General features: G+C 53.2%; 1 protein-coding gene across 3 annotated transcripts; it reads left to right on the plus strand.

Annotated features, from left to right (window-relative positions):
• The first annotated feature begins 6,907 nt into the window (after positions 1-6,907).
• SHISA4 (shisa family member 4) lies at positions 6,908-11,115 on the plus strand. 3 transcript variants are annotated; one of them, XM_032288727.1, is made up of 6 exons: positions 7,217-7,422; positions 7,457-7,543; positions 8,366-8,419; positions 9,278-9,411; positions 10,215-10,382; positions 10,607-11,115. In XM_032288727.1, exons 1-6 carry the CDS (start codon positions 7,232-7,234, stop codon positions 10,651-10,653), a joined length of 681 nt encoding a protein of 226 aa, XP_032144618.1. In that variant the 5' UTR covers positions 7,217-7,231; the 3' UTR covers positions 10,654-11,115. The 3 variants fall into 3 exon arrangements, with proteins under 3 accessions (XP_032144620.1, XP_032144618.1, XP_032144619.1); XM_032288728.1 differs by lacking the exon at positions 7,217-7,422 and having other exon boundaries at positions 7,470-7,862; positions 8,248-8,419; XM_032288729.1 differs by lacking the exons at positions 9,278-9,411; positions 10,215-10,382; positions 10,607-11,115 and adding an exon at positions 9,146-9,271 and having other exon boundaries at positions 6,908-7,422.
• The last annotated feature ends 212 nt before the right edge of the window (positions 11,116-11,327 follow it).

Here is an 11,327-nt window from a genome sequence, read left to right on the forward strand (position 1 = left end):
TCATTAGCCATCTAATGACCCTCACATTTCAATTTTTTACTTTTTTGAGTAGGTGGGAAAAGGGTGGCATTACTACTGGCTTCCTAAAATTCAGAATTATACTAGGGTTTTTAAACACCTGTAGAATACATGATATTGTAGCAAATGAGCTGTAGGAAGAAAAACAATGAGGAGCTACTGGCCTGACTAGGAGGCCTAGGAAATCCCCTCCAGCCTTGAGTAGTTCTGACTTGGCATGATTACATAGCTGAGGCAAGTGACATTTCCTTCAAGCCTTGGTTCCCTCGTCTGTAAAATAGGGATCTAATACCTACCTCACAAGATTGTAGTTAAAATTAAGCATGACTTCATTAAAGCACCTCTAGTGGTGGAAAATGTCCCTTCCTATCCCCCACCCATAGCTGGGAGCTATGTTTGGCTTATTCTCCCTGACTAACTGGATTACACTGTGACTCGGTTCAATTTCACACATGCTGCTGCTAAATTAGGGTCTCGGTGAGCCTTTGGGAGGACAGCTCTGAGGAGTGAATTGTAGCACTGCAGCCCTGCCTGAGGAACAGGATAGAAACAGGTGGTAGGCCCAGCTCTTTCCTTCCACCTACTAAGCAGTTTTTCTGTGTTAGCTGTGTGACATCATAAACTATTGAAGTGTTAATTTGCTTTCACCAGATTTCCCCCACCCTGCCCCACTTAGTCCAAGAACATACCCTAATTCTTCGCATTTCCTTGCCTTAGTTGCTTTTGCAGGGTGGACAGCAGGACTGCATGAGAATAGCCATGCTTCTGGACCCTATAGTGAAAGCTCTAGTGAACCGTGATTAGGCCTAGGGTCCTGGAGGAAGAAGCGGGAGAGAAAAAGGGGGGTCGTTTCCCAAAAGATAAGTCAGGGACAAAAAAGTCCATGAGACCTATGAGTGGTGACGATCCTGCCCCGATTGTGGCTAAGCACCTGGAGATGATGGAACTTCCTAGGGAAAAGGCTGCATGGAGTCCCCTGGGATGCTGGGCCCTGGTCACCAAGGCTCACCAACACTTCTGAATTTGCAAGCTTAAGAGCACGTATAGCCAGACACGGTGGCTCACACCTGTAATCCCAGCACTTTGGGAGGCCAATGCGGGCAGATCACGAGGTCAGGAGATCAAGACCATCCTGGCCAACATGGTGAAACCCCGTCTTAAAAAAAAAAAAGCAGGTATGAGCAGAACCTGGGCAGACCAAGGCTTAGAGGGGTCACCTTAATGTTTTCGAGACCCCAGGACGTTTTCATGATTCTGGAGGGGGAAACAAACCATAATAACAACAAACCAGGTAGCAGGATAAAGACTCGTTCTCATCCATTTTGGTTAAAAGAAAATAAAATTGTATTTGTTCCACACTTGATTTTGTGATTGCAAATTTATAAGTAATATCCCTGTTCAGCTCCCTTGATTCAGCCTTGCCACAGGGAGTTCACTGGCAAGAGCACAGAGACCAGTGCCAGTGCCCTGTTGTGTGACCTTGAGTACGTTCTTTTTCCACTGAACAGGGAGAGAGACACGATGAATTAGAGTGTCTCTGCCAGTTCTAACTTGGGGATTCTAGTGGGTTGAACTGAACGGTAGTCCATTTCCAAAAGAAAAAGACAAGACCAGAGGGGAGTAGAGGTTCCTTCAAGTTTGCAGAACCAGTAAATGGCAGAGAGGACTTGTATCTAGTTAGTGGTTCAGAGCATGGGCTCCGGAGCTAGGCTGCCTGGATTGGAACCCTGGCTCTGCCACTTGCCGGTTGGGTGACTTTGGACAAGCTGCTTAAATTATCTATGTCTCCATTTCCTAATCCACAGAACAGGTATCTGTTTCATGGAGTGATTGCAAGGATTAAATAAGGTTAATATACTAATACAAAGCATTTCGTAGTGCTGCCTCACACCAAGTGTTAATGATAGCCATTAGTCTAATCCGAGTCTCATGCAGTGCCCACCACCTCAACCCGCCTTTACAGAGCTGGCCTTTCCGAGAAACCCTGTGCCTCTGTAAGATTCAACACTCCCATCTGTGCAGATGGCTAACAGCTAGGCTGAAAACAGAAACCCTAGGTTGGAAAGGGTCAGCTGGAGGGCTGAGGCCCATGGACCCAAATCCTCCCCAGGAGAGAGAGTAGGCACAGAAAGGAGAGAGCTATAAACAGAGTCTTCCTCCTCCCTTACCCTCAGATCCAAAAATAACACTTGTCAACCCCCATCCTGCCCAGCTGGCAGAGTGGCAGGCTGAGTAAGGTGCCATTTAAAGATAACCTGGCCCTACCCATCTGCCCCACTGGCTAGGCTGGGCTCCTGAGGCCAGGCCTTGGCTGCCTGGGACTGCTGCACCCAGAGTGTGCCTGAGTAGGGGGCTGCTCACAGCTGCCATCCAAGCCAGACTGGCTACACTCCCTTCTTTCCTGAGGCCCAGGCTGTCCTGGGCACTCTATAAGCAAGCAGAAGCCTGGCATTCTGGGAGAGGCAGTTCCACAAAGGCACTGGTAAAAAGTCCTTCTGGAGAAGCGTGCTTCATATATATATATATATGTATGTATGTATATAAATTTACAGGGTACCGGTGCAACTTTGTTACATGGAAGAGTGCTCCTTACCAGCAGGTGGGCCACAGTGAGGCTGATCCTCACTGTCCTTCACCCACCCTCCACTTGCAAATCCCTTCCACCCAGAGGACAAACACAGGGACAATCTCATTTACAGCAAGAAAGATTAAAGCTAGACGCCAAGAAAAGCATTCTGATTTAAAACAGATGTTTGCTTATTCTGGGCAATGAGAGCCAAAAGCCCGACTAAGTCATGAGACCTTGGCCAAGTCCTGATGCTTTCCTGGGCCTTACTCTTCCTAGCTGTGGACTGCAAGGAGAATTAGTGTGTCCAAGACTCTCCAGGAAGGGTGTGACATTAAATCAGGACAGGGCGAGGTGTGGTGGCTCATGCCTATACCCAGCACTCTGGGAGGCTAAGGCGGGTGGATCACCTGAGGTCAGGAGTTCGAGACCAGCCTGATCAACATGGAGAAACGCTGCCTCTGCTAAAAATACAAAATTAGCCAGGCATGTTGGTGCATGCCTGTAATCCCAGCTGCTTAGGAGGCTGAGGCAGGAGAATCACTTCAACCCGAGAGGTGGAGGTTGCGGTGAGCTGAGATTGTGTTGTGCTCCAGCCTGGGCAACAAGAATGAAACTCTATCTAAAAAAAAAAAAAAGAAAAAAAAAAAAATGGCCAGGTGCAGTGGCGCATGCCTGTAATCTCAGTACTTTGGGAAGCCAAGGTGGGTGGATCACAAGGTCAGGAGTTCAAGACCACTCTGGTCAACATGGTGAAACCCTGTGTCTACTAAAAACTACAAAAATTATCTGGGCTTGGTAGCAGGTGCCTGTAATCCCAACTACTTGGGAGGCTGAGGCAGAAGAATAGCTTCAACCTGAGCAGCAGAGGTTGCAGTGAGTCAAGATCATGCCACGGCACTACAGCCTGGGCAACAGAGTGAGACTCCATCTCAAAAAAAATAAATAAATAAGAGGAAAAGAGGAAAGAATGCAGGGTCCTATGGAGGGAGAGAATGTGTCTGCAGGAGCTGGGCTGCCAGACACTGGGCGGGCAGGAAGGAAAAGGAAAACGGAGAGCAGAGTAAAGGAGAGTGTGCTCCTGGAGAGTACCAACTGACCAGAGGCAGAAATTTGGAAAGGAATGGAGTTTCCCTTATCTTGGAATGGCTCAACTCAAACCACCCACCAGACAAAAGTGAGGCAGGAGCCTCCACAGTCACACAACAGGGGTGGGGCAGGAGCAGGGTGGGATGGAGGCTCCAGGGCCCAGGGCCCGGGAAAGTAAGGAGGGCTTCAGGAATGCCTATGTCAATCTGCTCTGATAGAACAAGGAGCATGGAATGGGTTGGGAGGAGCCTTGGGCTGTCATTCAACCCAGAAGTGAGGTGACTCAGCAGAGCACTCCTACCACAGCCCCCAGCCAAGCCCAAACTGGGTCACAGGCATGGTCTCAGCGCTTCCCCTCCTCCTATCCTTCCCCACTCCAGATATCCCTGGCTACCTGCTCACCACATGCAGAGGCCTGCTAGAGATAAGGGCTGGGCATCAAAGTTGCCCTGAGTACATCCTCTTTGTGTCAGGCATAGCACTGAGTATTTTAGACTTTTTTGTTGTTGTTTTGTTCAAGACAGAGTTTCACTCTTGTTGCCCAGGCTCGAGTGCAGTGGTGTGATCTTGACTCACTGCGACCTCCATCTCATGGGTTCAAGCAATTCTCCTGTCTCAGCCTCCCAAGTAGATGAGATTACAGGCATGCACCACCACGCCCAGCCAATTTTGTATTTTTAGTAGAGATGGGGTTTCTCCATCATGGTCCGGCTGGTCTTGAACTCCCAACCTCAGGAGATCTGCCCGCCCTGGCCTCCCAAAGTGCTGGGATTACAGGTGTGAGCCACTGCACCTGGCCCTTTAGACTTGTTTAAAGAGAAGCATGTGGTGAAGCTGAAGGGCCTGGGCTTTGAAGCCACAAAAGTCCAACTGCAAATCCCAGCAGTGTGAGCTGGGGGAACTAAACTTCCAACTTCACTTTCCTCATCTGTACAATGGGATGAGCTCATTGGCAATGTTTGCTGCTGGTTTTATCATTACCATCATATTCCAGACACCCTGGGGAGAACCTCCTACTCGCAAAGCCTATGTTTTGTCTCAAGTGATCACAGATTACTCCGACTCCTCTTTTCCGGGAAAGGATTTCTTTCCCTCACTGAGGATTAAGAGACCAGCTTGGTGAGGGGAGGATACTCCCGTGTGCCCTTACCTGGAGAAGGTGTAGTGAAGCCCTTCCAGGCTGGAAGATTTAGACAACCTCTTCCAGGGCCCCTAGTCCTCCCACCCAAGTCCCTCCCCACTCCCGGCCAACTCTATGGACTCTTTCAGGACCCAAGTTCGTTTTGGCGACATAAGCTAGCTCTCCATCTCCAGGCTTCAGCATCCCTCATCAAGGTAAGAAGTGCCAGTTCTCCCAGTGTAGCCAGCTCTCCCCTCTGGTTGGCCCACAGCCCCTCTCTTCACTCTCTGTCCTAGTCTCGTCACCTCCCGTTTCATGAACTGAAACACATTCTTAGAAGTTTGCAATTAGGGCCGGGTGCAGTGGCTCACGCCTGTAATCCCAATACTTTGGGAGGCCGAGGCGGGCGGATCACCTGAGGTCAGGAGTTTGCAAACAGCCTGGCCAGCATGGTGAAACTCCGTCTCTACTAAAAATACAAAAAATTAGCCAGTCATGGTGGTGCACGCCTGTAGTCTCAGCTACTCAGGAGGCTGAGGCAGGAGAATTGCTTGAACCCGGCAGGTGCAGGGTTCAAGTGAGCCGAGATCACGCCACTGCACTCCAGCCCTGGAGACAGACTGAGACTCCGTCTCAAAAAAAAGCATTTTGCAGTTAGTAAATCACTAATGATGTTGGTGCATGCTAGGTGTCATTGCAAGCTGGAAGTGTCAACTAGGGATATACGCTTTGAGGACAGCTAGTTGGAGAAAAAAGCAGAAAAGCAGGAAAGTAGCTAGAGAAGGATGAGTTTCAGGAAGAAGGTGGTTTGGTTTGCAAAGACTTGAGATTTCATTTTCCTAAGGAAAAGAAGCTGGTAAGGTGGGAGAAGCTAAAGACACCAAAGAGAAAGGGTAATGAAGAGACAGATCAGCAGGGGCCAAGGGTACACATGGGAGAGTCAGCCCTAGGCAGGAAAGACAGCGCTTCATCTGAGGATGATTCAACCAACGATGACTGAGCACCTATGGCAAGGGCTGGGTGGCAACAGTGAACACAGCCACGTGGTCCCTGCAGTCATGGAGCTTTTAGTGTAGGAAAGAGGAGATGGATGGCAATGGGCCCACTGAGTAGGTGGTGCTGGATTCAGAGGCATCTCTCCCTGTCCCTTCTGCTGCATTTGTGATTGTGTCCTGTGTGAAGACATACTCTTGCCCATCAGGCTACCAGCAACTTTCTGGGGCAGGAGGCTATCCTCTCCTATTCCAGATCTCTTGGGTAGGTAGCCCCACAGGGGCCCAGGATGGGGTAGCTCCTCTTTTGGCTGTCCTTCCCTAACCTACTAAGATTCTACTGGGCTTTCCATGGACCTGCCCTGGCTCTCTCACCCCGGAACACAAGAAACACATGCTGTCTGCACTGTTGCGGCTGGGGATCAACCGTGATTTAAATTTGGGTCTTCTGATGCCTCTACCATTTACTGTCTGTATTACCTTGAACAAGTTCTTTAACCTCCATGAATCCTAGTTTATCTGTCTGTGAAATGGGATTGATAACACTTACCAACCTCGCTTAGTTCATGGAATTGTGGAAAGATTCCGGTGAGGTAGATGTGGAAGTCTGGAAGTACATACAAAGGGTGTACATGGTAGGGGATTAAAGTAAGCTTTTGATTTTCTTCTGGCTTAATTTGTAGTTCCTATGAGGGTACCTCAAGTTGGACGGGGCATAGTCACTGGCACTCAGTATAAATCTGTGAGGGGACTGATTGACCTCTCCCACCCTAAAACATTGTCTCCACCTGGAATTAACGGTTGCCCAGCTGGGCACAGTGGCTCAAACCTGTAATCTCAGAACTTTGGGAGCCCAAGGCGGGTGGATCACCAGAGGTCAGAAGTTCCCCACCAGTCTAGCCAACATGGTGAAACCCTGTAAAATACAAAAAATTAGCGAGGCATGGAGGCAGGCACCTGTAATCCCTGCTACTCGGGAGGCTGAGGCAGGAGAATTGCTTGAACCTGGGAGGCGGAGGTTGCAGTGAGCCGAGATCACGCCATTGCACTCCAGCCTGGGCAACAAGAGCAAACATCCATCTCCAAAAAAAAAGGAAAGAAAGAAAAGAAAAGAAATTAACTGTTGCCCTCCCTATGGTCCGGTGGCTACTGCAGTACAGGCTTGCTCTGTGAAGGGTTTTCACTGTGAAGAGTGTTTAACTGGATGGGCCTCAGGTGGCCCCAGCAGCCTGCCATCTCTGCCAATGAGGCCATGGGCTGGTGCATGCCAGCACTGTCCACTTGAAGGGGGAAGGGTCCATCATCAGGAGCCAGTGCAGCTGGCAAGGTCCAGGCCTGTGGGCACCGCTGGGGACAAAGCCACTCTGAATGCCTCTCAATGAGTGCTTGTGTTCTGGGAATGGGGGCGGGGTGACATCCAGCCTCTTTCCCTCTCCACCCCCAAGGATGTCCCAGGCTGGACACGGCAGAGGAGGTCCCCTACAAGGGAAGGTCCAGCCCTGCCCCTCCAGGGTTGGCCCATGTGTCTGGGCATTCGGAGGTGGCACCAGGATCAGGACTTCTGGAGTCCAGCATACTGATTGGACCCAGGCCGAGGGCGGGCCCAGGACACAGCCAGACTTCCCTGGCCGCAGTGCCCAGCTGCCCGCGGTGTCCAGCTGCCTGCGGTTTCCAACTGCCCGCGGTGCCCATGGTGGCTCGGACGGGAGGAACTACCGCGGAGCCGGGGACTGGGGGAGCAGGGCAGTGCTCTGCTGGGTGAGGGGCGCCCAGCTCCAGAGCCGGGGCTAGGTGGGCGTCGCTGGTGGGTGGACTCCTGGGCGCTGCGCGGAGCCGCGCCGGCTGGGTAAGCGCGGGCGGGGCGCTTAGTCCCGCCCCCAGAGGAGGCGGAAGAGGAGCCCGAGCCTGGCCGCGGGCTGGGCCCCGCCGCAGCTCCAGCTGGCGGGCTTGGTTCTGCGGTCCCTTCTCCGGGAGGCCGGGCCCCGGCCGCGCCCAACCCCCGCCATGCCACCCGCGGGGCTCCGCCGGGCCGCGCCGCTCACCGCAATCGCTCTGTTGGTGCTGGGGGCGCCCCTGGGTAAGGGGATGGGGAGGGATGCGGCGGGGTCGGGTGGGATGGAGGCGGAGGAAGGGGAGGGGAGGGGCGGACCCGAGGGGCTTGGGCGCGGGGCTTCTCGAAACCCTTCGGCTGCCACGGGAGCCTTGGGTGTTGCTGGGTCCTCAAGGAGCGGGAAGAGGGAGCGCCAGGATGCTGGGCCATGGGAGTCTGACCCCGAGGCGCAGGGTCAGCTTTAGGCAAAGGCCTCTGGGGCTCCGGGGCTGAGACCCTCAGGGTGGAGACAAGGGGCAACCGTCAGTGTTCGGGAGCCAGCGGGCTGGGGATTGCCGGGGGAGTGGGGCTGAGGGTGACTGGGGATGAACTGGCCTGGTGGCCACTGGGCACCCCCAACCCCTGCCCGCAGCGCTGGCTGGCACGGACTGTCTGTGGTACCTGGACCGGAATGGTTCCTGGCATCCGGGGTTTAACTGCGAGTTCTTCACCTTCTGCTGCGGGACCTGCTACCATCGGTACTGCTGCAGGGACCAGAGCTTGCTCATCACGGAGAGGCAGCAGAAGCACTGCCTGGCCTTCAGGTGGGCTCTTGCCTCCTCACCCTCACCCCCTCCTCCATCCTTTTCTCCAGGGGCCTCCCTTCCTCCCTCCTGGACTCCTGCCTCCTCTCCATTGTCCACCTCCACATTCTTAGCTGAATGGAGTCACAAGGACTCCAGCTTGGCGACAGAGTTAGGTGCTTAGGTGCTGGTGCCTGGGAGTTCCAGAAAAGGCATGTTAGTTACCTTCATGGGCTTTGGCTGGGCCGGGAGTTCCCAGGTTCTTTCTGGAACCCTCCTTCCCTTTCAGCCTGCCAGGTCCTGGAGAGGGAGGATTCAGGGTCAACACCTGGATGACAGTGTAGCTTTGTGGAAGAAGCTCTGGCACAAAGGCAGGAGACTTGGGTTTGATTCCCAGGTCCACTTCTTACTAGTCATGTGATCTTGGAGAAGACACTTGCCTTCTGTGGGTCATTGCTTCCTCTTCATAAAATGAGCCGGTTGCCAAAATTAGTGGTTGTCAAACTTTTTAAATATATCACATATAAAATAGATGTAGAGACTAATGATCGAAGTGGAGTTTGGAAAAAATAGCTCTAGATTATTTCTAAGGCTCCTTTCAGTGATATGCTGTAAGTCTGATCATTTAAGTTATAGATATAAAAGCAATGGTTGGGGGCGCACTGCAAATCCTCGTATGCCTCACACTAGCCAGCCAGGCAGCACAGCCTTCTGGGAAGTAGAGGTCCTCTAAGATCTCCTTCACAGGGACTGGGCAGAGCCCCACAAGGAACCCCAAATCTCAGCATGCTGTGACCCCCCCTGCTGGCCAGGAGTTGGAGCCAGCATGAGGACTCCTATGAGTGCTGGAAGGTGAGAGGACCTGTTCTTTGTCTAAAGTCCCAAGACCATAGCAGGCATCGCCTCGGCCGTGATCCTCTTTGTTGCTGTGGTTGCCACCACCATCTGCTGCTTCCTCTGTTCCTGCTGCTACCTGTACCGCCGGCGCCAGCAGCTGCAGAGCCCGTTTGAAGGTACACTCAGTACTGGGCAAGACGGGCCTCAGGTGGGCTGGGCTAAGCCCCATCATGGGCAGCAGAGAGTACATGGATTGGGTAAATTCTGTAGTAGTATGTGCTTCTGTATACACACACCGGCCAGCGTGAAAACCCAGACAGATGCTTGTAAACCCATGAATATTAGAATGTGCCCAGGGGTATATGGAACATCGGACTGTGTGCATTTCTGTGCTGCACATGAATATTCAGATGTGTACACGAGTGCAGTCTGTCGACAACAGTGAGTGTGGTGGGTGTATGCATGCACACGACTCTTGTAAGGAGTCGGGTCTGTAACGATGTACGTTAACTGAACGTGCTCCAGTGGACAGCAGAATATGTGCCTGAGTGTAGACGTGTGGTGCACATATGCCCCAACCTGATGACATGGGGACGGTGACACCATATGGGAGACCAGTGTAGGAGGGAAGGCCTAAGAGAAGACCCCCTTAGTGGCAGCTCTGCTGCATTACAGGATACCAGCCCTGAGCTGTTCCCTCCTTGCCCAAGTAGGACATTCCCTGGGCTGTGCTCCCTGGTTCATGAGCTCTCTGAAACCTGCTGAGGGGAGCAAACTTGCTAAATGCAGATTGACCAGCTGGGACCACGTGCACAGCTCCCTGCTCAACTCTGCCAAGCAGGGTGTTGAAGGCAGAGGTGGTCAGCCTGGAGCTTGCCAGAGGCCAGCCCCAGGGTGCTTACCTTGGTTTCCTGGGCAGGAGGGGGAGGCTTCCCATAGGACGTGGGTCTCTGAATGCTGATCCTTCTCCCCTACCTAGGCCAGGAGATTCCAATGACAGGCATCCCAGTGCAGCCAGTTTACCCCTACCCCCAGGACCCCAAAGCTGGCCCTGCACCCCCACAGCCTGGCTTCATGTACCCACCTAGTGGTCCTGCTCCCCAGTATCCACTCTACCCAGCTGGGCCCCCAGTCTACAACCCTGCAGGTAAGTAAGCAAGCTGGAGCCCCTTGCTGCTGCCTTCCCCGACCCCTTGCCCTGGGCCCTCCCCTGTGCCTCTCTCATTCTCAGATTCCCCCTCCCAGACTTCCTCCACCTCTAGCCAGACACCTCCAGGCCCACTGTTCCCTACGGGTCCTGTCTGCCCCCAGGGGTAGGGGTTACTTTTCCTCCACCTATGCCACCCCTCACCCTCATCCTTTGCCTTTCAGCTCCTCCTCCCTATATGCCACCACAGCCCTCTCACCCAGGAGCCTGAGGAATCAGCCATGTCTCTGCTGCCCCTTCAGTGATGCCAACCTTGGGAGATGCCCTCATCCTGTACCTGCATCTGGCCCTGGGTGTGGGCAGGAATCCTCTAGTCACCAGGCTCCAGACCAAGCCAAGCCCTGGGCCCTACTGGGGACAGAGCCCCAGGGAAGTGGAACAGGAGCTGAACTAGAACTGTGACAAGTTGTGGGGGAGGGCTTGGGATTGTGGGCTATTTTTACTGGGGGCAAGGGAGGGAGATGGCAGCCTGGGTCACAGTGCCTGTCTTCAAATAGTCCTTCTGCTCCCAAGATCCCAGCCAGGAAGGCTGGGGCCCCACAGTTTGTCCCTTCTGTGCCGGCATGGGGGAAGGGAGGAGGTTCCCTCAGCAGCTGGCAGAAGCCATCCTCTCTGGCTGCCCCCCTGGCCAGGACTCTGGCCTGCTGGATTAAAGCTGTAAAGACATAACTCATATCAGTTGCATCATTGGATCCATCCACACCTTCTAGGAGCACTGCCTTCAGCTGGGTCCAAACTGCTGCCCACTCCATATTCCAAAAGTAGGGGAGGGCTAGCACCAGCACCGGAGCACAGCACCATCCTCACCGCATCCGCAGGCAGAACAAGGCCAGGCCAGCTGGATGATTCCTGGACTGCTTCCTAAAGCCAATGAGGTGAATTTTA

Source organism: Sapajus apella, unplaced genomic scaffold (assembly GCF_009761245.1).
Source record: "Sapajus apella isolate SASKATOON/1434 unplaced genomic scaffold, GSC_monkey_1.0 scaffold22, whole genome shotgun sequence".
In the NCBI taxonomy this organism is placed as follows: domain Eukaryota; kingdom Metazoa; phylum Chordata; class Mammalia; order Primates; family Cebidae; genus Sapajus; species Sapajus apella.